Source organism: Melanotaenia boesemani, chromosome 9 (assembly GCF_017639745.1).
Source record: "Melanotaenia boesemani isolate fMelBoe1 chromosome 9, fMelBoe1.pri, whole genome shotgun sequence".
NCBI classification, from domain to species: Eukaryota; Metazoa; Chordata; class Actinopteri; order Atheriniformes; family Melanotaeniidae; genus Melanotaenia; species Melanotaenia boesemani.
In genome coordinates this window covers 18,752,701-18,778,491 of record NC_055690.1, presented here as the reverse complement: position 1 = coordinate 18,778,491, position 25,791 = coordinate 18,752,701, and the positions used below count along the sequence as shown (strand labels likewise).

Sequence of the window (25,791 nt, the reverse complement as noted above, 5' to 3'; positions counted from 1 at the left end):
CAAAAGTTGCCTCAGAAGAAACAGTTCTGGCATTCGACAAACATTTTACTCAAAGTTCAGCTCTTAACATCAAGCTGTGGGTCTGCACCAGTGTGATGCAAACTGGGGTTTTCTGTTGCTGAAAGAACAGCATTTTGAATGTCAGATTTCTAACAAATCCCATGTCATGTAGACTTGTGGCACTTTTTATTACAATAAACAGTTTTATAGTATTTAAGATGCCTTTTGTGTTTATACATTTCAGAAATAATGAAACAGTAAAGTTCAGCTCATGGGGCAGTGTGCTTATTTAACTGAACATTTCTACAGGTATCTATGTCCTGCAGCATATGGGATCCAAGCCATCTCAAAAAAAAGAAAAAAAAAAGCCAGCTGGCCACTTGTTAATATTTTCTCATGTCACTTGGCTCTTTAAGCTGATATTCATACAAGAAATATAAAATTCTGTGCACACATTGTTCATTAAAAACTTACAGAACAATTTATTTAGATAAAAATAGCATTAAGTTTTAGGACAGTTTCAAAATATTGACATGGTGTGAAACAAAGACTGTTTTCAGATTTAAGCAGTGATGGCGTCATGCTCCTTAAAGACGATGGTCTTGGGATTGATTCCCACACTCTTTGTGGTGTTGTGTGTTTTGTAAATGCCAATGAGACGATCAGCAATCTCAAACATGTTGTTCCTCAGGGAGATGATGATGAACTGAGCGTTCTTTGTTTGCTCCTGCAGGGAGAAGAGGGGAAAATAAATTATATATATATTAGGGCTGGGCGATATGGCCTAAAAATAAAATCTCCGATTTTTTATAACCAAATCCGATTTCCGATTTCAATCGATTTTTTTTTTACAAAACATAAATAAACTTATTAAAAACATTCATTTGTTTATATAGATGAATGCTAGCAAAAATAAAGCATATAATGTCATAGCTCTTCCACCATATAAACGACTTCATATCTTACAATGAAATATGCAACACAATGCATCCGTGATCTCTTTCCATCTGGATCCTTATCGTACAGGATCCACTGCAGGAATAATTCCCCTGATGAAGGCTGTCTCTTAACAAGGGTTTGCAGCATTTCTCACTGCAGTTATACGTACAGCTAAATCCCAGGCGTGAGTGAAGGGTCACTTTACTGAAAATCTGTCAGACAAACACCGTTCTGGTGTGGAGGGAGGGCTAAGTCTGCTGCTAACTAACTATGGAAAAAAATCCCGATTTTCAAAAAAATTAATCTCCAGAAATGAAAAATTCGATTTATCAATTTTATCGATTAATCGCCCATATATATATATATATATATATATATATATAAATAAACACTTCTTTGCCAAAATTTTATTCCTTGAGTATTGGTGTCACCGTCCCCGAGGTGAAAATTTAAGAACACAGTGAAAATTCATGTTAACACATTTAATGCAGACTCAATTTCTGACAAAACTCTTTGACAAACTTGAAAAACGAAGTTGGTCAACTGCTTGACTATTTTTTCACTGAAAGGTTTTCAGTTATATCTCAGTTAATTTTAAGAGTCTCAATTTCATGAGATACCTAGATGTTGTTCAAGCATCCAAGGTTGAGAAGACGGTGGACACATATCCCACCACATTACCAAGCTGCTATACTAATCATTTAATCCACAGGTCCACACTTACATATATATAGCAGGCCACGATGGAGACGTTCTTGAAATCAAGAGCTGCGTCTATTTCATCCATAAAGTAGAGCGGTGTGGGCTTGTAGTGGTGCAGAGCGAACACCAGAGCCAGGGAGCTGAGGGTCTTCTCTCCTCCAGACAGGTTAAAGATCTTTTTCCAGCTTTTCTTTGGAGGACGAACACTAACAACAGAACAAATAAACAGATGCTCAAAGAAAGCAGAAAAAAAAGAAAAAGGGGCACAAGAATCCCCAAATCAATTAGAGTTGTAACAAAATGTGTTTAACATTCTTCAGTACACGTTTCATTAGTAAACAAGTCTGGTTGTATCATCTGAGGCATATTAGTAGAAAAGTTGTCAAAGCAGGGTTCCTACAGGTTTTTACAAGTTAAATTTAAGACTTTTTAAGACCTTTTTAAGACAACTTGAAACAGAATTTCATACCCAATTTCACCGCCACACTGGCAAAAATGAATGACTCCTAAAATTTAGGAAAATGCATATATTTAAATCAGCAGTGATTATTACAATGACCTGGGTGTGTATGTCAAGTGCAATGCTTCACTTAAACTGCTTGAAAATTTTGTATAGAACCTTAGAACACAAAGTAATTCAAAGTGCTTTTTATCAATGAAAGCACAGCCAATAGAACTCAGGCAGCAGACAAACAGCAGCTGACTGATAATTTACTGGAATTATGGACTTGACTGAGCAAATGCTGAAAACTACACAGCGTTTTATTCAGTCTCAGTCTGGATAGAAGGTTTATACCAAGTTCTTTTATTAAAACAAAACAGTCTGAAGTACGTCAGCTGCTCTGTGTTGCGCTCTTGGAGTCAACAGGCTGAATCTGCCGTCATTTTCATTTCTAAGTTTTATTATGGCTTAAAATGAATTCTTTATTCTTTACAGGTTTTGTTAAAGTCACCACATTTTCTGAGATCTGAACTTTAAGAATATGTACAGCGACTGAATAAAACAGTTTAATCAGGACATTTAAAAAGTATTTTTTTTGTCTGTGGAGATTTTTGCCACTGCATTTCAGTCATTTATGGAAAATTTGTCAGCGATGAAGTTTGGAATTTGCAACTTGACTTCACAGCAAGGTGTCATATGATCTTTAAATGATTTAGTCATTACCACGTGTAATATTAACACAGTAATGCTGTAATGAACACGTTATCTGTTCCAGAGTTCATGAATAAATATTTCAGCAGTACTAATTTTAAGGTCGTAATTTAGGGGCTGTCCTCATGATGCCGGATTGCAGTAAAAACGCAAAAGTATTTTAGCAAACCACCCTTTCATCCCCACAAAGCCAGGGATTAGCCTCCATGAAACTGACCATGTCTGAAGCCAGGTACCAAAGTGGAGAAGTTTGAGTCCGCTATCGTCTGCAGTACTGTGCGGACTGCGAAGCCGCACAACTCGAGGATATGACGTCAATGTGATGAATGCGTGCAGATTCCCAATCCACCCTTCCTCGAGTTTTTTATGCTTTATAGTCAAGCATTTTTTATAGAAGCTCAACTTCTTTAATAGTCCAAATAAATGTTTTTCCTTTGCTTCGCAGTGAATTCTCAGCTATATTCTCTTCTCTGCTTCCAATGTGAACTTCCTGCAACATGCAGTGAGCCTTTATCTGTGCATGCGTTGTTTTGCTCTAGCTCTGGAGTGTTACTCTTTAGCACCTCCCACAGCCTTGTAGTATGTACTACAGTGGTGTCATGGGGATGTTGATGCCTTTCTGCTAGTTTTTTCCACCTTTTTTTCCACCGTTTTCACACCTGAGCCGGCTTCGGTGCGGTGTGGACACAGCCTTATTTTCAGGTTATTAAACCTGTTTGTTATTAAGCAACACCAATAATAATGATAATAATAATTAATATAAAAAATAGATTAGTTTCTTATGATATTGGCCAGCAGGTCCTGTGCTGTCGAGTGTCCCATGAGACCCCATGTACCTTGAATGAACCTGTCCCTCATCCCAGAAACGAACGTGGACATCCAACTGGTTGGTTTTTGTGGTCGTGTTCAAACTCTCATCAAACATCAGGATGACAGGTCCGTTGTTCACTCGAGAGATTATGTCGAGGGGAACGTCCAGATCACATGGGCTGACAACAGGGGTGCCTCAGGGCTCGGTGCTTGGCCCTCTTCTCTTTTCACTATACACCTCCTCACTCTGTGCAGTCATTAGCTCTCATGGTTTCTCATACCACTGCTATGCAGATGACACTCAGCTTTTCCTTTCTTTCCCACCTGACGACACAACCATCTCAATCTGAAAATCAGCATGCCTTGTTGATATCTCCGTATGGAAGAAGGATCGCCACCTTCAGCTAAATCTGTCCAAGACTGAGCTTATTGTCTTTCCAGCCAATCCTTCCTTACCGCCATAGAAAAGCGTGCAGCTTGACTCTATCACGCTTGTGCCTACGTCTTCTACCAGGAATCTTGGTGTCATGATAGACAACCAGCTGACCTTTAAGGACCATGTTGCCTGGGTTGCTCGATCTTGCCGATTTGCTCTCTATAACATCAGGATGATCAGACCCTACCTGACTGAACACATGACCCAGCTCCTGGTCCAGGCTCTGGTCATTTCACGCATTGACTACTGCAACTACGTTCTGCGACTCTGTCCTTGGTTTTGTACATGTGTTTGGCAACGGTGTTTAACGTCCATAGCACTTCAGCTCTCAGGCTTGGGGTTCAGCCAAACGTCACGCAGAGGTCGAATTTAGTTGATGTTGCTGCTGAAATTGTCACACTGCCAGATGGTGTCTGTGGGGTACATATACCTGACGGCCCAGACATAAACAAAGAGGGAGTTTGCTGTCTCGCTTTTAAGGCGGCGATATGCTTCGCTGATTGCTCATGTGACTCTAAAGCCTCAATCCCCATCATCCTCATTTCTCCCTGCAAAGTCAGCGATAATTGGTTCCTAATTTTAATATAATGGTCGGGTTGTAACGGGAGAAAATTACTTCACTTCCGTCACTTTGCAGTTCGGACATTTCCTCGGCACATTTTAACGTAATGCAGTGTACAACTTTAGGTAGACATAATTTAAGACCTACCGTATTAAATTTAAGGACAAAACTGTCCAATTTAAGGACTTTTTAAGGTATTAAATGCATATTTGCAAATTCAAGAATTTTAAGACTTTTTAAGACCTCACAGGAACCCTGTCAAAGGTGTGAGGGTAACAAGTAACCAATGAGACACAATTAAGTGTTTAAAAAAATGGCTGAAAACAACAAACACAACAAGACCCCTTTATTTCTCTTTACTTCATCCTTTACCTGAACATGATGCCCTCAGAGAACGGGTCCAAACTGTCCACAAGCTCCAGCTCTGCATCACCACCCAGTGTAAGCATTTGGTAGTTTTCCTTCAGCTTGTTTGTGATCATGTTGAACCCAGTCATGAATTCATTGAGCCGCTGTTTGCGGAGGTCCTCGTAGCCACGTTTGAATTTGTCTCTTTCCGTAGTGATCTCATCCAGCTGAGCAACACGCTGCAGATACAGCTCTTCCTGTGGACACACGAACAATGACATTGTGCGTGTGTGTTCTTTATCCTTTTTTAAAATTCTTCCTTGTGTTTCTTCACTCAAGCAAATCTCAGAATACAATGTTGGTGTAGATTGTCAGGGATCCAGGTTTTTAAAGCTCTTTGGATCAAAGACAAATTCTCCAGTTTAGGGGAAAGAGGTTTTTTTCCATAAAAAAAAAAAAAAAAAAAAAAAAAATTAATTTGAAAGTAAACTGAAGTAATTTAATTTCTCATGAAATATTGCAGCACTGGCTCAGGGCCAACTCTGTGTTCTTACCTTACCTATTTAATTCTTTGAATTAAAAATGTTCAGCTGGGTTATTGTGTTGCAAGTGTAATAAGACTGCCTGATTAATTGCGTACTACAAAGGTTAGCATGTAAGATGCCCAATTGTGTTTGTGCATACCTTCTTCTTGTACTCAGCAATGGCTCCAAGGTTGGGCTTCATCTGTCCACAATGGATCTCTAATGTGCTCAGCTTGTTGATAATTCTGTTGGGATCTGGGATTGCTTCAAGTTCAGCAGGAGTCAATACACAGAGTTTCTCTGCTGGCTGGCCCTCAATGGTATGAAGGGCCAGCTTGGAGGCCTGTACAATATAAACAATTTTAATTCAAACTGATATATAGACACATTTGCTATAGATTATCATTGTGCAGACAACCATAGCCTTTTTAATATGCACTGCCTGCCCCCCAAAAATGTTTAAACCTGGATTTAAGCAAATAGGTAAGACTCTCCTATTGGATAATGATTGCATGGGCAATTATCTTTCAGCTGGCAACATGTTATTTAACCCCAATTGATGCAATGAGTACCTTCTCATTTCTTAAACAACCATGTGGAAAGACATCTCGTGGCCATAGAAAAGATGTTAGTCTGTTTAGGAAGTATCAAATCACTGGCATGCATCAAGCAGAGAAAACATCTAAGGAGATTTGATTAAGAATTGTCTAATGCATTATTTAAAAACTGGTAGGATTGTGGGAAACCATCGTCCTAAAGGAAGAAATGTGGTTTTAAAAAAAAAAAAAAAAAAAAAAAAAAAACTGAATCTGAACAATCGTGATCGATGATCACTTAAGGGTTTTGTTAAATCAAATTGAAGAAAAACAACAGTAGAGCTCAGGCCTATGTTTAATAGTTAAAAGAAGAACATTTTCACACACAAGGCAAAGGGAACTCAAGGGATTGGAACTGGACAGCTGCGTAGCCCATAAGAAAACCACTAAACAGTGAGGCTTAGTGGAGAAACGGGCTTCAATGTGCTAGGAAGCACAAAGATTTGACTCTGGAGCAATAGAAGGTCATGTAATCTGATGAGTACAGATTTACCCTGTTCCAGAGTGATGGGAGCATTAGGGTGAGAAGAAAGGCAGATAAAGTGATGCAGCCATCATGCCTAGTGCCTACTGTACAAGCCTGTGGGGGCAGTGTTATGATCTGGGGTTGCTGCAGTTGGTCAGGTCTAGAATGAGGTCAGCTGATTACCTAAATGACCAGGTTATACCATCAATGGATTTTTTTTCTTCCCTGATGGTACATCCATATTCCAAGATGACAATGCCAGGATTCATTGGACTTAAATTGTAAAAGAGTGGTTCAGGGAGCACTCCGCAATCTATTTTCACACATAGATTGGCCACCACAGACTCCAGACCTTAATCCCACTGAGAATCTGAGTTGTGCTGGAGAAGGCTTAGCGCAGTGGTTGCACTCCCATAATCAAATCAAGATCTTGGTGAAACATGAATGCAACAATAGATGGAAATAAATCTCATGACATTGCAGAAGCTTACAGAAACAATGCCACAGTGGTAGCTGCTGTAACCAAAGCTAATTAAAGCTTTGTCCAGTGAAATATTAGTGTTTGACTTTTTTTTTTTGTGGCGCCTTTTTTTTTTGGCCAGGGTTAGGGTCTATCAAATGATAGAAATAAAAAAAAAAACAAAACAAAACTGTGAAATATAAAAAGATAAGACTCAAAATTACCATATTAGCAATTTCCACCATTTCAGTGGGGATTAAGGACAAAGCAGCAAGTTTCCCCCACTGGACTGTCTGAGCTCTAAACCTTTATTTAGTTGGTTCTCTATATATTCATTACCAACAAAACTTCATGCTTGAAAAATAAAACCCAGTTTGAATTCATGACATGTTGCCCACTCACCTCTTCCTGCCAGTATTTAATCTTGCTCTTGTGTTTAGTGATGATGGCATCTATTTGCTCTATAGAGAGGCGGACATTCAGGGACTGCTCTTGTAGTGCATGTTCCTGCTGCTGCAGGATCTTTATCTCCTTTGACACGGTTTGATACTGCTCCTGCACCTCAGGCAGTGCAGCCTGGGAAACAATACATTTCTTGTTAATTAATTTAAATGTTACAAGCCTCACAGTGGATCACACATGTCCATAAGGGATAATAATTAACTACAAAACCAGGCAAATTTACAATTACACTATCACATATACAGGAATTTGCTAAATATCAGTCGCACATTTTTACTATTTCTTTTTAAATTGTGAAAAGCAAGGCAACAATACTTTTAAAAACATCTCTGTAAAATGGTAAAGTTACAGGACACATAGCCTTGTCACCATTACGAGGTAAATGTGTTATCTACCATTTAGAATTCTCCTGGGAACAAGAACTCCCTACTTTTAGATGCAGAGATCTAAAATATCCATCTGGCAAAATACTTGCCAACCTCGGCTTCCTGACAGGCTTTCATGACCTCCCCAGCCTCATCTTCCAGCTTCTTCAATTTTTCAGTGAGTTCAGCCATTAACTTCTCATTGTCCTCCAGCTCACCATGCACACGAGCAACGCTTTCCTCACACTTCTTCAAGTTGCTACAGAGGAAAAAGAAAATACTCATATCAGCTTCCTTCAGTGATGATTATATATTTATGTAATATATATATATATTTATTTAGTCACCCTAAATAAACCACATTACATGTAGCTACTAGGGCTGCAACTAATGACTATTCTGATGGTCTATTAGTCACCGACTATTAAAACGACTAGTCGACCAATCAGATTATGCGCATGTGCATTGTGCAACTCTCAGCAGAGATAGGATTAGAAGACGATGTCTCACTCTAATTTTTTTTTCTTTTTTTTGCAGACAATAGTCGACGGCTAAATTTGTTGTCGACTTGTTTTTATTGTCGACAACGTCGACTAATCGTTGCAGCCCTAGTAGCTACTAGTTTGAGAGAGACACCCATGCTGTACACTCCATGCGATCATTGCTGGTGTTTCAGCAAGACACACTGAATACTTACAACCCATATAAATTACCACTGTTACAATTTCATGTATAGAAAAGCGTGACAACAGTTGAAAGAAGGCAATTTATGTGGTGTACCATTAGTAACTTCTCAGATACAAACATGTGGCAGTCCCTACTCATAGTTCACACTTTTCCTTTCAATCAGAACAGGAAGTGTTGATCCTTTTCCTATGTCACACCATTGCTTCCAAACTGGGAACTTGGATTGATCACATCGGTGCAGCAACTTACTTTACCAGAGCCCATTTAGAGACTGGATGAAAGTAAAAGGAATGACACAGCCACCAGCAAGACATTTTGTTAATTTTAACAACCCCTCTTTGATGTAATTGGATCTGTAGTCACAGCAATGCCATTGACTTTCACTTAGATGTATGGTATTTATAAATCTATATAGTTAAAACACAAATTATGTTTTTCTACACCCCAAATCCCACTACATTTGTAGTTCCCACTGCAGCTGCAGCTCAGGAGGAAGAGCAGTTGTCTTTCGACCGGAAGGTAGGAGGGATCGATTCCAGGCTTCCACTGACTACATGCCAAAGTGTCCTTGGGCAAGACACTTAACCCCACGTTGCCTCCCGATGTGCCTATTGGGGTGTGAATGTGTGTGTGAATGAGTGAATGTGATAAGTAGTGTAAAGTGCTTTGAGTGGTCAAACCAGCTGGAAAAGCGCTATATAAGTACAAATCCATTTACAAGGTTTCCCCTCTAATGATCGAGAGGAGATATCTGTGCAAGTGTATTACTTTATATTAACAATCTAGTAGAATAGGAGAGGAGGTAATAATTTTCATGTGAAGACAAAGTTAAATATAGAGAGATGTTCACACTGCTTTATAGTTATTCCCTTACCGATCAGCTGTCTTTATGGCCACTTTGGCCTTGGTTATGGTGGAGGAGCAGTCATCTAATTCCTTGTTGATCTTGTCAAGTTTGTCCTGCTGAGCCTTTAGTTTGTGGCTATTGATGTCTACAATCAGGTTGTGGAGCCTTTTTACCTCATTTTCCACCTTCCCAGCCTTACTAGATGCCGACTCATAGTCTGAACAAGGCAGTTTGCAAAGACAAAACACAAATTAACAATTACAACATTCAAATATTAAACAATCTAGGGATGTCACAATTACTTAATTTCACAATTATTCGTTGTATACAGCACTACTTAATAGCAAAGATCCCTTAATATCACTTTTCATAAAAGATTACATCTGAACCACGACAGCAGATCAGCGCAACTTATGCACAAACAAAAACCAAGTTAAACCACAGCTGAGTGTTGTTGCTTGTGTTGCTTTGTTTTTATTCCATGCCAGTTGCCAGGTGTCTTAGAGTGGGATAGTATGACAAAGAAAAAATGACTCCCTACAAACAAATGGATTAAGTCATCCTTGCTGGACTTTTTGGTTATAGTGGGGTAAAATAAAGAACAAAAAACAAGGTATTATTTTGGAGGCTGGCTCACCAGCCTGTAAAGCATTGCAAAAAATGTTGCAGAGAAAGAAGAAAACAGTGAATATGTTGCACTGAATGCAGGTTAATAACCAGCATTTTTATGCTAAAGATACAGTAAATGTACAATAGTTTGGTAAATGATGTTAATGCTTACCTAATGCAACTCTGACATTAAATGTTGATGTCTTTTAGTTGTCTGTGTGCAAAGGGCTGTAGAGGAAACAGCATTTAATTGCAGATATACGGTCTTGTTTATTTATTTTCCCTGTTCAAGTATTATTCATGTTTATAACAGCAGCTATTCTGCTAAAGGGCAGCTGAAAGTCAAAAGCTAGCTAAATTTTTGTGTGTGTTGCACAGTAAAACATTTTTATAATTTTGTTTACAAAAAGAAGTGTCCCAAGTCCAGATAGAGAAGACAAATGAGAAGCTACAGGAGATCTGAGTTAATATGTAGAATTTATTATTTATTGTTTATAGAACAGATGAGATTTTGTTGGAACGGGACTTCTTGTTTATTTCCCTTTGATTCTATATCATTTTGTTATTAAGGCATCAAAATATTCATTTATTCATTCTCTGTACCGCTTTATCCATTACGGGTCGCAGATAAGCTGGAGCCCATGCCAGCATTTTAGCAGGTGAGAGGCAGGACCAGTCCATTGCAGGGCCAACAAAGAAAAGAGACAAACAACCATTCACACACACACTCCTTCCTAGGGAGAATTTAGATCAACCAATTAGCCTAACATGCATGTCTTTGGACAGTGGGAGGAACTTTGAGTACCCGGAGATAACTCAAGCATACATGGGGAGAACATGCAAACTCCACACAGAAAGGCCACTGCCACCAGGTGTGAACCTCCGCCGGCTGAGGCTCAAACCAGCGGCGTTCTTGTTGTGAGGCTGGCATTAAAAAATATATATAAATATATATATATATATATATATATAAAAAAATAGTGTTTGTGATTTTACACATTTGGTGTTATGAAATTAATTAACACATAATTGGGGTAATCGTAAAATTGAAATCCTCTTTGACAACGATTGTAAATTATATATATATAAATAAATATATATATATAAATAAATAAATATATATATATATAATTGTGACATCCCTAAAACAATCAGCAACATTTGCAAAACTCTAACCTTTTTTGAAGGCTTCCAGGCTCTTCTCCATCTGCTTCTGCTTGGCCTTGTCAGGGGCAGCTGCCAGAACATTGGCTTCAAGCTCCTTAATCTGAAGTTTCAAGTGAGCTTCCTGGTCAGCAAGACTCTGTAGAAGACCAGAAGAAAAACAAACAAACAAAAAAAGATTCAGCCACATAAAGAGAATCAGTTATTACTGACGTTTTACAGTTGCATAATAGTACATATTACTATTTAGATGGCCAATGTAATTCATAAGTAAGACAGAATGCAGTGAATGAAATTATGTACAGTCATGCTTTTGGTGTATTTTTCCAGTGTGTTCTTCATTTCTCGGAGTAGTGGCTGGAGGCGCTGGATATTCTCCTCTAGCTGCAGCTTTCTCTCTTGGCAGCCTTGTAGCTTTGACACTTTCTCGTTTAGTTTGCTTTCCATACGGTCAAGCTGTGCAAAATACACAAACATAAATGAATGAATACAAGAAATAAAGTCAAGTTTTGTACATTTGTGATGGAGGAGTACCTTTTCATTTAGCATTTCACAATCACCTGAAGAAAATGCACACAAAATAAGAGTTCACAACTTATGGTGGAAATTATGTATTTATGAACCTCACACCACAAAGCTGGAGTGAGGAGTAAAATCTAATGCCCTAACAGTGTTTCCCCTGCCATTATATTAGGGGGTGCCCTCACCCCCCAATGGCAATCCCCGCCCTCACCCCCCAATGGCAATCCCCGCCCTCACCCCCCAATGGCAATCCCCGCCCTCCCAAGATGTCAACAACGTCACCAACCCACATCCATCCATCAAGAAATAACAATTAGTCTGTTTTGACTCTTCAGTTTCATACTGTAATTTAGATACCGGCTTAGTAAACAGGGTCTAAATCTCAGCCTTAAAAACAGATCTGCTGAATCATGTATTCATTAATTCTGTAGCTGTTAACAGGTAACCTACCCATTACAGCATTACAGTGGGAATAAGGCACATGATAATGGGGAAGAAGAAGGAGGAAAAAAACCCCTAAGGCCTATTTAAACATAAAAAAACCCACTTAACATGTTTAACTTTTTCCAGTGTCCTGATGTAGACCGTTTTATCAGTGGAGCTGCTCTAAATAATCTTAAAGTTCAGATAATAAATTATAAACCTACAAAGAATACTGGATCCATTTTTAAGCTGTAATACGACTCAAAAAATTACTGCAATGATATATGTAGTTTGTTCAGCTGTGTGCATTCCTGTGCTAGGCATGATGTTCTTGGTGTAACATCGGGGCAAGAGAAACGCTCAGTCTTCTCTTCACTGGAGCGAGAGTGTTTCCATCTTCACCTCCATGGTGAAATTAATATTGAACATTTTGTCTGATTTTCAGCTGGTTGACATGTTTCAAGCCGCAAGTTCTATCCGGTGACAGAAGTGTGATTGCCTGTGTGTGTGTGCACGTGTCTGTGTGTGTGGCATAAGGGCAGAACTCTCTCGTGGACAGAGAGCAGCTATGACATGCCATCATGTAAATCAAATAAATAACATCAGACTGTTTAGTTTTTTTTTTTTTAATCTGAAGTATAAACTTGTTCTAGAAAAAGAGAACCTGAAATGACTTCTGTTGTGACTTTACATTATATTGAAAGCATGATCAAAATACATTTACATGACCCTCTAATGGGGGTGGTGGGTCATTTATTCTGAATCAGTACCAATTTTATTTCAAACATGTAAGTTGGTCAGTTTTGAATACTGGGCAAGTATTAACTTTTTATTTTTCAAAAGACTGATGTGTGTACTTTGTACTCACTTCCACCTGGGAGACCTCAGTGCCAATAGAAGAGCCCATTCTGCCTTTTAATACTCTTCCCCCTCCAGTCATGGTTCCTGTGCAACACATTTCATACCAAAGGAAGATTAAAATAAAAATACATAGACTTCACTGACAGAACCAAAGTTGTGAGCTAAAGAAGCAAAGACAGCTAGACAGAAAAGAGAAGTAACCAACCAGCCATCTCAATTATCTGTCCCTTCAGGGTGACCACTCTCCAGCGTTTGTCTTTCTGGAAAGCCATTCTTGTGGCCTGCTCCATGTCCTGGGCAACTAGGGTGTCCCTTAGGGCAAAATAGAAAGCGGGTCGCACAGTCTCATCATTCACTCGCACCATGTCAAAGAGACGAGGGCTGTTCTCCGGAGTGCAGATGGGAGCCATGTTCCTCTCCCACACCTTCATCTGCAAGAATTAAAAGAATGCCACAGAATAAGTAAACCTTTAAGTTACAAAATCCCAACTAAACACCCTCTAAACTTGAGGTTTCCAAAAGACTTAATTTTATACCTTGTCAAGACCTATGAAAGTGGCAATTCCGATGTTCTGTTCTTTGAGGAACGTGACACATTTCTGAGCTGTGTCAATAGTATCCACCACAATGTTGTCCAAAGCACCACAACATGAGGAAATGGCCACATCATACTTCTCATCTATGGCTCCAAGATCTCCCTACACATACAAAAAGACCTCAATACAGTTACTGTAGATAAATGTAGCTACTATAGACTGTAGATTTGCATTTTTTATTTGAGACAGCTCGTGTAAAAAGTGAAATAAATTAATTAACTTGTTATGGGGGAAGTATTAAAAATTATTTCAGTAGGTAAATTAATGTTTTAATAGCTTTTTTTTCCTCTTTACCAATCTTCCATAGATGCCAGGAATTTTGCCACTTTTCTTCAGTTGCATTAGGGCGTCCAAGACTTTTCCTCGACTGCGATTGGATGACAAAGAACTCTTGGCTTCATCTACCTTCTGCCTCAATTCCCTCACCACTTCTTTAGTCTCACTGTCCATCTTCAATAGCTGTTCTAGCTCTTCCTGGTCCTACAAAGAAAAAAGAAAAGAGCAGTTAAGCAAAAGCTCACAGAACTCACCCCATCAATATCTACAGTGAAGAGAACACAAACAATGTGTCACAACAATACTGACACTTGGTTTTACCTTCATGAGCTCCTTCTCTTTCTGGGGTATTTGGACTTCCAGGTCTTTGATGGCGATGCGGCGCTCCTGCAATGTGTCTGATGTTGCCTGAAGTGTCTGTTTGGCTGTGTTCAGTTGTGTCAGAGCCGTTTTGTGACGGCTAAGGTAGATGTCAAGCTCAGACTGAGCGAGGTCCATACGAGAACGAGTCTCGTTTACAGTTTTACTGAGTTCCATGAGCTCCTTCTCTTTTTTCTGGAGTGAAAAAAGATCACAATGAAAAACACTGAAACTTATTTTCATGGAAACAATTGGAAAAGATAAACCACCGAAAGTTAAATAAACCATTAAGCACAAAAATGCTAATAAATACCGACCTCTTTGTCCTGTTGCAAGCCGCTGGTCTCTTCCTTTAGACTCTCCATTACTTCCTTAAGTTTTTCTTCTTCTTTCGCCTTCTGTTTCTCCAGGTTTCCCTTATGGGCTGTTGCCTCAGAGATGGCTTTTTCACTGCTGGCTGGTATACTGCGAACTTCTTCCAGCTAAAAAATTGTCAGAAGGAAAAAATAAAGAGCTTTCATAAACCAGAGGAAATGTGTTCAACTGTGGAATGAATTGAACACCCTAAGTGGTAGGTTTTGTCGGCAAGATCTCATCTGACGTGATCTGGATCCCCAAAAAACAGTGGATTCACCTGTTTTATAAATCACAGATCAGACGCCAACTTCGTCAACATCAGGCTGCATCTCTAAACATTTCTTCCATCCATGCTCATAAACAGAGTTGACAGACTAAACTGCCCGATGTTATTTACCTGATTTAAATGGTGGCGTATCATTTCAGACTGTACATGGTTCTGTGCTTACAATTCTTCTTCGCCCTGATGTGCAAAGACAGGTGTGCGCACTCGCGCAGGTCAGCACACTCCCACCATGTGGCTTAAATAACAGGCAATAACCAGCCTTCACAAGCTTACTCTCCACCGCACCAGGTACTGACATTTACAGCTACGGTATTCACCAACGTCTCTACTCTATCGTATTTAAATAGCTGATAGCATAGGTCTAAACTGCAGCTAGAACTCAATCGCACCTTTTCCACCGTTCAGCTTCTGATTGGCTAGTAATGTGTTTGAGAGCAAAGCAGCGCTACTCTCATACCATTGGTAGATGAATTTAATGTGACAATAGTGCAAATTAGTGCATTTGTCAAGTTACTAAATTGTCTCATCTTTTCATTTTTCACTGCAAAAACTGCATGCTAGAGATTTGGCGCAGTGCTGGAATACTATAAGCCCTGCAACAGGTTACAAATGCCCATGTTCAACTTGAAAATGCAAGTCATTATTCATAATCCTACCAATCACAGTGTAAAATCCCTTCAATCGTTACAATCTGATGTAACATGAGTATACATGGATATTTATGTATAATAAATGAAGGGTTAAATTTAGATAGTGATTTTGTTAAAGGGATCAAAATACATAAGGGTACAATGGTGTGTTTTTTTTTTTTTTTTGCAGTAATAGTTTGTATTTGTATTAATAGTTTATATTTTTTATTTGTCCTACTTTGGAATGTATAGCATAGCTACAAACACAATTAGTTCTAAGCAAACCCCAACACTGGTACAACACACTGCTGTTTGGCAGTGCTCAAACAGGACAAGAACTGGTGTATATGTGTGTGTATTTTATGTTTTTTAGGGTTAACTGCGGGTGAAATGTGAATATGGCTGCTGAGAGTGTTGCACAAGCCAGGCCATAGTTGACTATCACACAGCAGAACACTGCTCCCCAGAGGTCTGTCTGCCTCTGCCCAGCTCCCCCTCTGACCAAGATTCAGAGGACAGCCATTGTAGGTGGAGCAGATGTTTTACTGTGAGTGAAATGAGAAGGTATCACTACAATTATGGAAAAACTTGTGTTTTGAATGAGCCAGTTTGTTGGTAAGTGTGCAAGAAAGAGAAACGTCAGACAGGAAAAAAAAACAAAAAAACAAGCGTCTTAATACTGAAACAAAGCGAACCACCGACAATAGACTTGTGTGTTACTTCACAGCCCTCTAGTGGCTACTTCAGGACTAATAGCCCTTTCTGTAATAAAAATTGATTTACATACATAAATTGAATTTTATTTTATTCTGTGACCTGTCAGTTCCTTTGGAGAATATACAACTTATTTTCAACCATAGAAAGAAAATGTACTGATTTTTTTTTAAATATGGTCTATACATATTTTGATACATTATCATAATTTCTGTCAAATACTGAGTCCTGTATAATACCAACATTATTCAGTGGCTATATTTACATTTGTTTTCTATCTTAGAGGGAATTTTATTGTTCTATACTTAGTGTAGCAATATATATCATAAAAAATGTTGCAATGATTTATGCAGACTTTCAACTTAAAATGAATTAACTTTCTTTTATCATTAATTTGTATTGTGCACAAAACCTGAAAGGTTCTTAAATTTTCAGGAAAAATTAAAAACAAAAAAATCCAGAAACTTATTTATATTCTTAAATAAATTAGCCAAAGCTGTAACATTATAAATGTTTGACCATGAAGAGATGGATGATTTGATGATGATCTGCCATTAAATATATAAAGAAACAGATAAAAATCAGAATGCAATTTCCGCAATATCGTAATATTTGACTTTTAAGCCAAGTTAAGCTGGCAGAAAAGCCACAATTGGCCATCTCTTATGTTTTACATTAACAACAAAAATCTTATTATTCTTGCCCTTGTTTCTATCTTGGCCAAATCCAAAAGAGAGAAAAAAAAAAAGAAAAAACAAACAAAAAAAAAAAAACAAAACAAACAAACAAAAAAAAAAAAAAAAACACCAAAGCCAACATCCCTGGTGCTTTACTGCTGTATTTTATAATGGATGTATGCCATACATTTATACACAGAGGGCATAAATTGTAGTCTTCTGACAGATTATGTGTCTGTGTGCCTGTGAATAGTGAGCTCACAGTGAGTGATACCATTTAATCTACTACAGAGCAGCAAACAGTAATACTAAGTTAAATTAAGTCATCAAGCTGTGTGTAGAAGTAGACTCCAGCATACCTTTTTCTGGTCCTTTTCAAGCTGCTTGTGCAATGTCTTGTTCTTGCTCTTGGAGTGTTTAATCTTCTCGCGCACTTCAACATCCTGCAGGTCCAGCTGGGTGAATTTCTGTTTCTGGGTCTCAATGTATTTGTTGATTTTATTTTGTTTCCTAGTGGAGGAAAAGCATTTTACTGGTGAAGTTACAGTCAATTAGAAATGTTTTCTGAAATGCTATATTAACTATGAGAATCTTAAAAACAAATATAGCTCTAGATAACAGAACAAAGGGTGCAGTTTCAGTAGAAGTAAGTCATCCATTTTATAACTGTTTCATTTTATATGTTTAGTCACTTATCAAAACCAATGAATTTTTTTTACTATACCATGCAATGCAGTGTAAATTATCTACCTATTTTATGCCAGATTAAAAAAAAAGGTTGTGAACAAATGTAATAGAATTTTACTTATATTTTTAAAATAAAATTTCCTGTTAAAACACATTTAGACACAGAAACCAATATTATAAAATGAGTAAAGCTTGCAACCAACAAACATGCATGCAAGCATGCTAACCAAGATACAGAAAGGGAGGACAGAAGGGAAAAGAAAAACTTTACTTTTCTACATTTTGAAGTTCTGCATTCATTTTCTCCATCTCCTGTGATAACTTTGCATTTTTTTCAGTGAGTTCCTTGGTTTCTTCCAAGATCTTCTGCTTTTCCTGCTCCTTATCCACCACACGCTTCTGCAGATCGTGACTAAATAGTCAAAGAGAATTCGAGGGGAAAATAAATAAATAGAAAAAAATTACAAATTATTTAAATAAACATAAAAGTCAAGTTCAACACAAGCATGCTGATCTTTCTAGGCCTGCTGTATTGGGTTAACATTTTTATTTTATTGTTTTGGTTTGTTTTTTCATATAAAGATGGTACTGATGCACTCACACATTATACTGATAGAGCTGACTTTTGTTTTTGAAGATATCATTCTCCAGGGTGAGGAACTCCATGGCTTTGTTCTTCTCCCCCTCCAAAGAATTCTTCTCCTTTTCTACTAGCTTTACTCTGTTCAGCTAGGAAAGTGACAATAATGAAGTACTTAACAACAATAGACAAAATTTTCTTTATGGTGCAACAAAAACAATAGAAAAAAAATCAATTCATTAATACAGCAATCCACAGAAATCCTTCAATTAAACCCCATTTAAAATAAGTGGGTAGGCATGTCGAAACATTTGAGTAGTACTGTATATATATAGCAGATAGCATTGCCAAATGGCAGCTTCAAATACACACCTGTAACAATCAACTGTAAATGCAAAAAATATTTCATCAAGACAAATAAATAAATAAATAAAGCTAAGTACTTTAACTATCTGTGCAGACAGTTTAAATGTGTTGTCACCTTTTCTCCTCTCTGCTCATTAAGTAGCTCAATGCGACGAGCCAGGATCTGAATAGGCTCCTTGAGACGACAAGAACCAATGATGTCCTCCAGGTACTCCAGCATCCCCTCATCATGCTGCGTTTGACCTTTAGGCTTCATCATGGCAATCTGCTCCACCTCACCCTGTGTGAAGTCCAAAAAGCACATTTGCAAAGATGTACATGTACCCATTCACAAAAACCAAAAGCTTGTAATATAACTTAAATTTCTTGGTGAAATAAAATGCAAATAAAAAAAATAAATAGTAAAAATAAATATATTAAATGTGCACACGTTTCTACTTTTAAGATGCTTGCCCCAACTAATTTACAATTCCAACATGTAACCAATATTTAACTGATACACACATGGAAGTAAACACTGACTACCAAAAATTTGTTTCCCTCAAAGAACAGACTTTCTGATCATACTCAAAAAACTTAGAATGAAAAAGTTTAAATAAATCAAATTACTAAGAAAACAACTTATTTTGGGTTAGAAAATCTATGTTTATGACAATGACATACATTACACATGCTTCATGCAGAACACAGAAATAGTGATGCAAAAGTGATCACCTCACCGCCCACCAACAATCACAATCCACATGTTAAAATCAGAATTGCCATATTTTAAGTGTTTGAAAAACAAATCTTGTTTGGACCATGAAAATTAACTTCTTGCAACTACACTGGAGTTGAATTTCCTAATACTGTGCATGATCCACTTAGTCCCAAATTAGGGACAGCTTTTCAGTGTAATCATATTTGTCTGAACATCTGTTAAGTTTTATTTATTTATCTGAATAGACTGACAAAGGCTAAAAATATTGCAAGGGATGCTATTTCAAGTCATGGGCAAATTAATTATTTTCATTATAAAAATGCAGTATAGCTTAGATTAGATTAGGTAGGGAAGGGGCAGTCCCTCTAGTATTTGTATATACAACAGAAAAAAGAGCTTGTAGAAGAAAGGGGGTAGAAAAATCCCACGTCATCTTCTGCTCTGACCAGTGCACAAAATAGACACTTCCCCTTTGCCAAAAGCCTGGAAAAGTGACCTTGGAGAACAAGCTCAAACCTCTTCCCATAGTCATGCAGCCATGTCAAAGGCTGGAACTTCCAAGAAGAATGAAAACTGACATGCACACAGAAAAATGCAAAATGGTTAACTGAGACAGATACAAGTGTTCATTTGACCCCCCCCAAATCTAATATACATGTATTTAAAAAAAAAAAAAAGTATAGGTTGGACAAAATAATAGAGTAGGTCTGACAGAAGCCCCTCCCTTAAAGTTAATCAGTAGTAATGGATAGTCAGATGTAATACACTTAGAGGGGCAGTAGAATGTAACAACTGGTTCAAACTAATAATGCAATATAGAAAATGCATATAAAAACAGCAATCCATTTAACAAACAAACTAATACTAAGAAAGCCAACAGAATGCAAAATATTAACACTAAAAAGACAGACAGACAGAGAGAGACAGAAATAAGAAAGAAAGATAGATAGATTAACCAATATTAAAGTTATGGTAATGGAGGGTGTTTGATCCTGCCACACTGAAGCAGCACTGCCAATATTGGGGTTTGTTCTCACACGCCAATATTTACGTGCTGCTAAAGCGTGGCAGGTACATGGAGAGGGAGGAGAAGGGAGGTCCAACCTGTCCCCACTGGTGGATCACCCTCACACATTCCCCCACTACAATATCTGTGTGAATTGTTCAACTACACGTATGCAAGTCCATGTATGGGTAAAACAGCATCTTTTCCTTAAAATTCTAAAGCAGCAAATAATGGTTCGCACCTTTTCCACATTGTTTCAAACCATGATGCGCTGCTATAGCAATCTAAGGGTTGGCAGAGGGAACACCCTCTCTCTCCATTTCCAGTGCAACAGGTTATTTCCCATATAAACAGATGGCTAAAAGATATATAAAACATTTTAATTAAAAATAAATAATAAAAAAAAGGAAATGGGTAGAAAACAAAAATCAGGAAATCTTTGACAGAATGGGATAGTAACAAGATGGGTAACAAAAAAAAAAAAAAAGGTAGAGTTAAAAGTGGTAGAAGAGGAAATAATAATAGGAAAAAAAAATTTACCTGCAAGATCAGAAATCTGTTGTGGTCTAGGTCAATGCCATGGCTTCGGAGCAAAGCCCCCACTTCTTTGAAAGTGGCTTTCTTGCCATTGATATGGTAGGCTGAGGAACTGTCTTTGTTGGCAGTCCTGGAAACATAGAACTTGCTGTTGGGGATGACTTCGTAGTCATCTCCTTCCTGACTCAGAGGGGGAGGGGCAGAGGACAGAGAGCAGCTTAGAACAGAACAGTTTAGGATTCAAACAGCTCATCAAATAAAACTGTAATAACCATAATACCCACACATCCACTCAGAGGGGTTAGAGAAAAACATATTACATTAAAAACCATTAAAAACAAGGCTTGTTTAAAAAGCATATAATAGATCCAGGACAGCAACAGTACCATGGTAAAATAAATAAATTAATTAATACACAATCAGGAGTGTATTTAAAACACATTTATAGAATTCTAGGAAAATGTTAGATACAATGGGGAGGTTTTAAAAAATAAATAAATAAATAAAAAGAACATTGCATGGCTATATTAGTTGCCTAAAATACATTACTTTTAGAAACAATTCTAGCAGTTAAAGTTGTGTACACCACCTCTGAAAAAATATTTTTCTGTTTCAGAAACAATCACTTGTAAAGCTGGCATAATACACAGTATTGTGCAATTAGTCAGACAACTGATTTTAATTTACATTATACTGATTAAGCAAACAGAAAGGTTTTAGCAGCAGCTATAGTAAAACCTACTCATCCTTTGGCACAACTGAAATATAATCATTAGCAAAAAAAATATAAATAATTTGTTTTTTGCAATTTATTGTAGTTGACATTTTTTTTCTTTAAATACAAACAGTAAGAGTCTTCAGTTTTAACTGTACAGATAAAGTGAAGCCAAATCAATAAATAATTAATAATATATATATTTAAAAATAAAATAAAAATAGAGGGATAATCTCTGGCATAATATGAATTGAACATGGCATATGTGGGAGTTAGCAGCAACTTTCATGACTGATCTGAGTCTGTGATGAGTCACTGCTGTGATAAAATGAGTAACAATATTATAGAATGAGAATTGTAGAAATAATCTAATTTAAAAATTTATTTATTAACAAAAAAAATTTCTGACCTTGCTTTTTAGATTGGACTGTATAATGACTATGAAAGTGAATGTATTTATGTGAAAGAGATGTAGATATATACCTTATCAATAATCTTTTGAAAATGCACCTCCACAGTACAGCATTGCACATCTTTGTGTTTATCAGAGCTGTGAATCAGCACTGAAAGTTTTTTTGATCTGATCTTTTGAGCTCTGTATCCAAACACAAAGAGCATTGAATCTATTACATTGGACTTTCCACTTCCATTTGGACCAATGATGCAGGAAAAGCGCTGAGAGAAAGGTAAAAGAGAAAAGAAAAATATATATAAATCAATCATATGAAAATACACAACATCTGAATGCAAATACTGTACATTTTCGTTAGATTTAAAGTTTTGTGCCATTTTTGTAAAGTATGTGTGTAATAGTGAATGTATTACATGCGAGTGTAGTTAAGGTTCAATAAATAAAAATAATTATTTGGAGAAAAAATGGAGATCTGAAAAAAAGTAAAAGGACATAAGCTTGGGGGAAAAAAATCTATAAAAATAAAAATAATTTAGGAGGAAATATGAGTGCACCACTACATCACCACAAGCTGTGAGATACACTCACTAAATCAAAATGGAGGAGGATGATTTTTCCACTTGTTTTTTTTTCTAGTCAACAAATGCTCTAACAGTACTAAATGTCTTTTTTTTAACGTTTTCCACTACAGAAGAATTACAGTTAAAACTGTATGAAATAAAGGGGGTAAATGTTTAGACACACAGCCAGTGATGGCAAATGTCATCTTAGCACAACACATCTATCAAGTATTTCCCAAATATATATTAATTTCTTATGTATGTTTGGTCGTACCTTGTGAAAAGGCCCCAGAATCTGCTCGCCTGCATACGATTTAAAGTTGCGATTAACTAAATGTGTGATCATCAGGCGAGGAGCGCCCGGTTCATTGGTCATTGCTGGGGGCGGGGGTGGAGGGATGCTACCGAGAATCTCCTCCAAACTTCGATTATCAACCGCCTCTGTAGCTTCCCCCTCAGATGAATCTGTGGCACAAAAAAGTACAACTTTTAATTCTTTTGTGCGAGTCGTTTCAGGTGGGGGACAGTGGTGCATGGGGGAGGGGTGGAAGAGCACAAAAACCCCAACAAACAAAACACAGGCAGAAAGTCACAATGAAACGAGTCCAGAGAAAGTTGACAGGCGATATTTTCCTTTGTTCTAAACACTAGAGCCAAACCAAGAAAAAAACAGAAAGACCATGGTAGCTTTTGAACGAACCCACATTATTACACAAACACTCTCCATGAGAAGCATTGATACGCAAGAGTAGATGCGCCACAGTCACTACGTCGATGATAAACAAAGTGTATAATCTCGATCACCAACGTCACATTTTCACTTGCTGAACAGCAGGCAGAACTCAAGACAAGAAAACCTTGGGTTGTGGTGACAAAGTATAACCTTAAAACGAATATGCTGCCATCACACCAAGCCACAACGACCTGTTCAAAATCTATTGTGCTCACATAAGCATAAACAAGCTAAGGAGTCGATGTTTCTAAATCAAATTCTAGCAGTCAAACAAAAAATGAAGCGTTTGAGGATATCCTAACGACTACAAACATACACCACTGCCCATGTGCAGCTTCAAAAGTAGCATACAGATGATTTAATGTGAAGTTATAAGCATTAAGTCAAATACAGTTTAAATCTATAATACAGAACACTTTATGACTCGAAATAAATTACCTCGTCCGCAGAGACGATCCGGTGAAAAAGTACATTCGACGATATCAAAATGATCCCAAAAATGATTTTATTGATGACTGGCACTTTAGAAAAAAACGTATCAGCCATTGTAACTACGTGTTCAGATTTATGTAGAAAAAAAGAAAAGAGGGGAAAAAAATCTTTACAGCTGTGCCAATTGGCCTCTACCAAAACAGCAATACACGCAAAGCCATTGGAGTGAACAACTTATTTAGATTCACATACACCAAAACACCCTTTGTTACTTGCCAGTTGTCGGCGGTGCCTCCTCTTGGCCATTGGAGTTTGTTTCTTGAGGGGGTACATCCAGCTCGTCTTCGGAGTCATCCCGAGGCTGCGACCCTTTCCCTCTTGGCTTGGCGGAGGCAGTTGAGCTCTTTGCAGTTTTAGATGGCATGATTTGAAATCTGAAGGGGTCATTGGTAAAACGGGAATATCCATGAGTGGTTTTTGTGCCTGTCAATCTCTCAGCTGCACTTATAGTCGGTCGCACGCAGCTACTCTGTCAGGCTTTTATCATTACCGCAATGAGATCTCACTGCCGCCCATCTAACTGCTAATTGGTATATTTTTTCATTTGCTAAAATAGTTCTTTAAATACTAGTTAAAGTAAAAGCATTGGAGACTTTCTGACCAGAATAACGTGACTTATCAAGCAAACATGTCCGGAATACAATTCTCCGTTAAAATTATAGGGAACCAGATGTTATTTTAATGTTAAACGCCAATATCAGTACCAGGTTAAACCTTCTTCCCTCGACAGAATCGTTTCGGTAACCATCTGCATCTGTTAGGCATTTTATTAGCAACACACATACTTGAACGGTCATTAACCGTCGTAATGATGGAAAAACATGAATATAAAGTTAACGTCACGAACTGGAAAACATAATTCAGTTAATATGCAAATATATGAATTCTTTCCCCTTCGCGTTGCGTGTGTTGCATGACCCGTTTTAAGGGTGCTGCTAAACAGGCTCAAGTCGAGGTCTCAAACAGTAATGTTAACTTTCAATCCCCAAAACTTTCATGTTGGGGGCGGAGGTATGAACGAGGAAACCTAACTCGCTTGGCAAGCACATTCAAATAACTAATGAAAGCCCACTATTATACTGGATTAACGTTTTAGTAACACGTTTCCAAGTAAGTTGGTCGTGATAGCTTTGTCATGGGATAACTACACGTTACACTTACGTTGCCACGGTTTTTTTTTTCCCTTTTTTTTCTTTGCTAATGGTACCGTTAAGTTAGGTACAGTACCAAACTATCTAATGTCAAACATCGCAGCGTAGCATTAGCTAATATAATTACGAACTTCGACTTCAGTATTAAACTCATCACCGTAAATTTAACTGTATTCAATAAAACATACATCTTAGCTTGGATAGAAGGAAAGTAAAACGTTACCGTTAAAAACGCGTGTATATTTTTCGTTGAAGATAATAATTGGCCAAAAAGTAACTAAAAATCAAGATATTCTGGAGTAAATTCGACACTGTCGTGTTTGCGTCCCAGCCTTCCTATTGTTGAAGCTTATTTTAATATTTTTTTAACGTTCCGTTTCGCTTGGGAACTAATACTATGAATTTCAGCAAATAGACGGAACCCAGTCATAACTCTTCGTAAAAATATATCTATGTACCTTCCAAAAACACACACAGGGTTCGTCAAAAGTCTTCTTCACTCATCCGACAAACGATTTCGAAAAAGTGTCAGTAAATCCAAAATCCCTCCAATATAACCCACAAAATTCAACACTGATCCATTCCGAGTTCCTTTCCTACTTGAAAACTCTATCTTGTAAATGGCGCCTAAACTGAGCCGTCGAACCAAATTCGTTACAAACTGACGCAAGGCATCATGGACCGTTCAAAGGGCAAGGGAAAAAAACACAAAATTCAAAAAGGGGGACGAAGCCAACTCCGCCTTAGTCCACACCTACATTATACATGCAACGAAAACGAAGTGAACATCGTAAACAGTTACACAAATTTTCTTTTATGAAGTAAACTTTTATATATGACATTATAAGAGCAAAATAATAATGCTTTCTAGTTTGTTCGAATGGTTGCTTGGTTACAGTAGAAAAGAGTCCCGCCCATTAAATCGTATGTATTTCAGGACGCTGATCAGATTTAGCGGACCAGTGATTAATGTAATGATTGATTTCTTTTTAATTAATGATATTAAATGTATATCTAATAG

At 37.5% G+C, this 25,791-nt stretch overlaps 1 protein-coding gene across 1 annotated transcript; it reads right to left on the bottom strand.

The window, feature by feature from the left end:
• Positions 1-169: 169 nt before the first annotated feature.
• On the bottom strand, positions 170-25,429 carry smc4 (structural maintenance of chromosomes 4). The gene is made up of 24 exons (XM_041993815.1): positions 25,229-25,429; positions 23,836-23,993; positions 22,669-22,859; positions 21,906-22,097; positions 20,711-20,887; positions 18,580-18,744; positions 18,120-18,247; positions 17,790-17,930; positions 17,191-17,341; positions 14,486-14,650; positions 14,130-14,363; positions 13,827-14,012; positions 13,473-13,634; positions 13,142-13,367; positions 12,944-13,020; positions 11,434-11,586; positions 11,143-11,269; positions 9,385-9,574; positions 7,938-8,082; positions 7,399-7,572; positions 5,635-5,817; positions 4,975-5,207; positions 1,664-1,847; positions 170-727 (listed from the first exon to the last, which is right to left on the bottom strand). Exons 2-24 carry the CDS (start codon positions 23,981-23,983, stop codon positions 563-565), a joined length of 3,897 nt encoding a protein of 1,298 aa, XP_041849749.1. The 5' UTR covers positions 23,984-23,993; positions 25,229-25,429; the 3' UTR covers positions 170-562.
• Between the last annotated feature and the right edge of the window lie 362 nt (positions 25,430-25,791).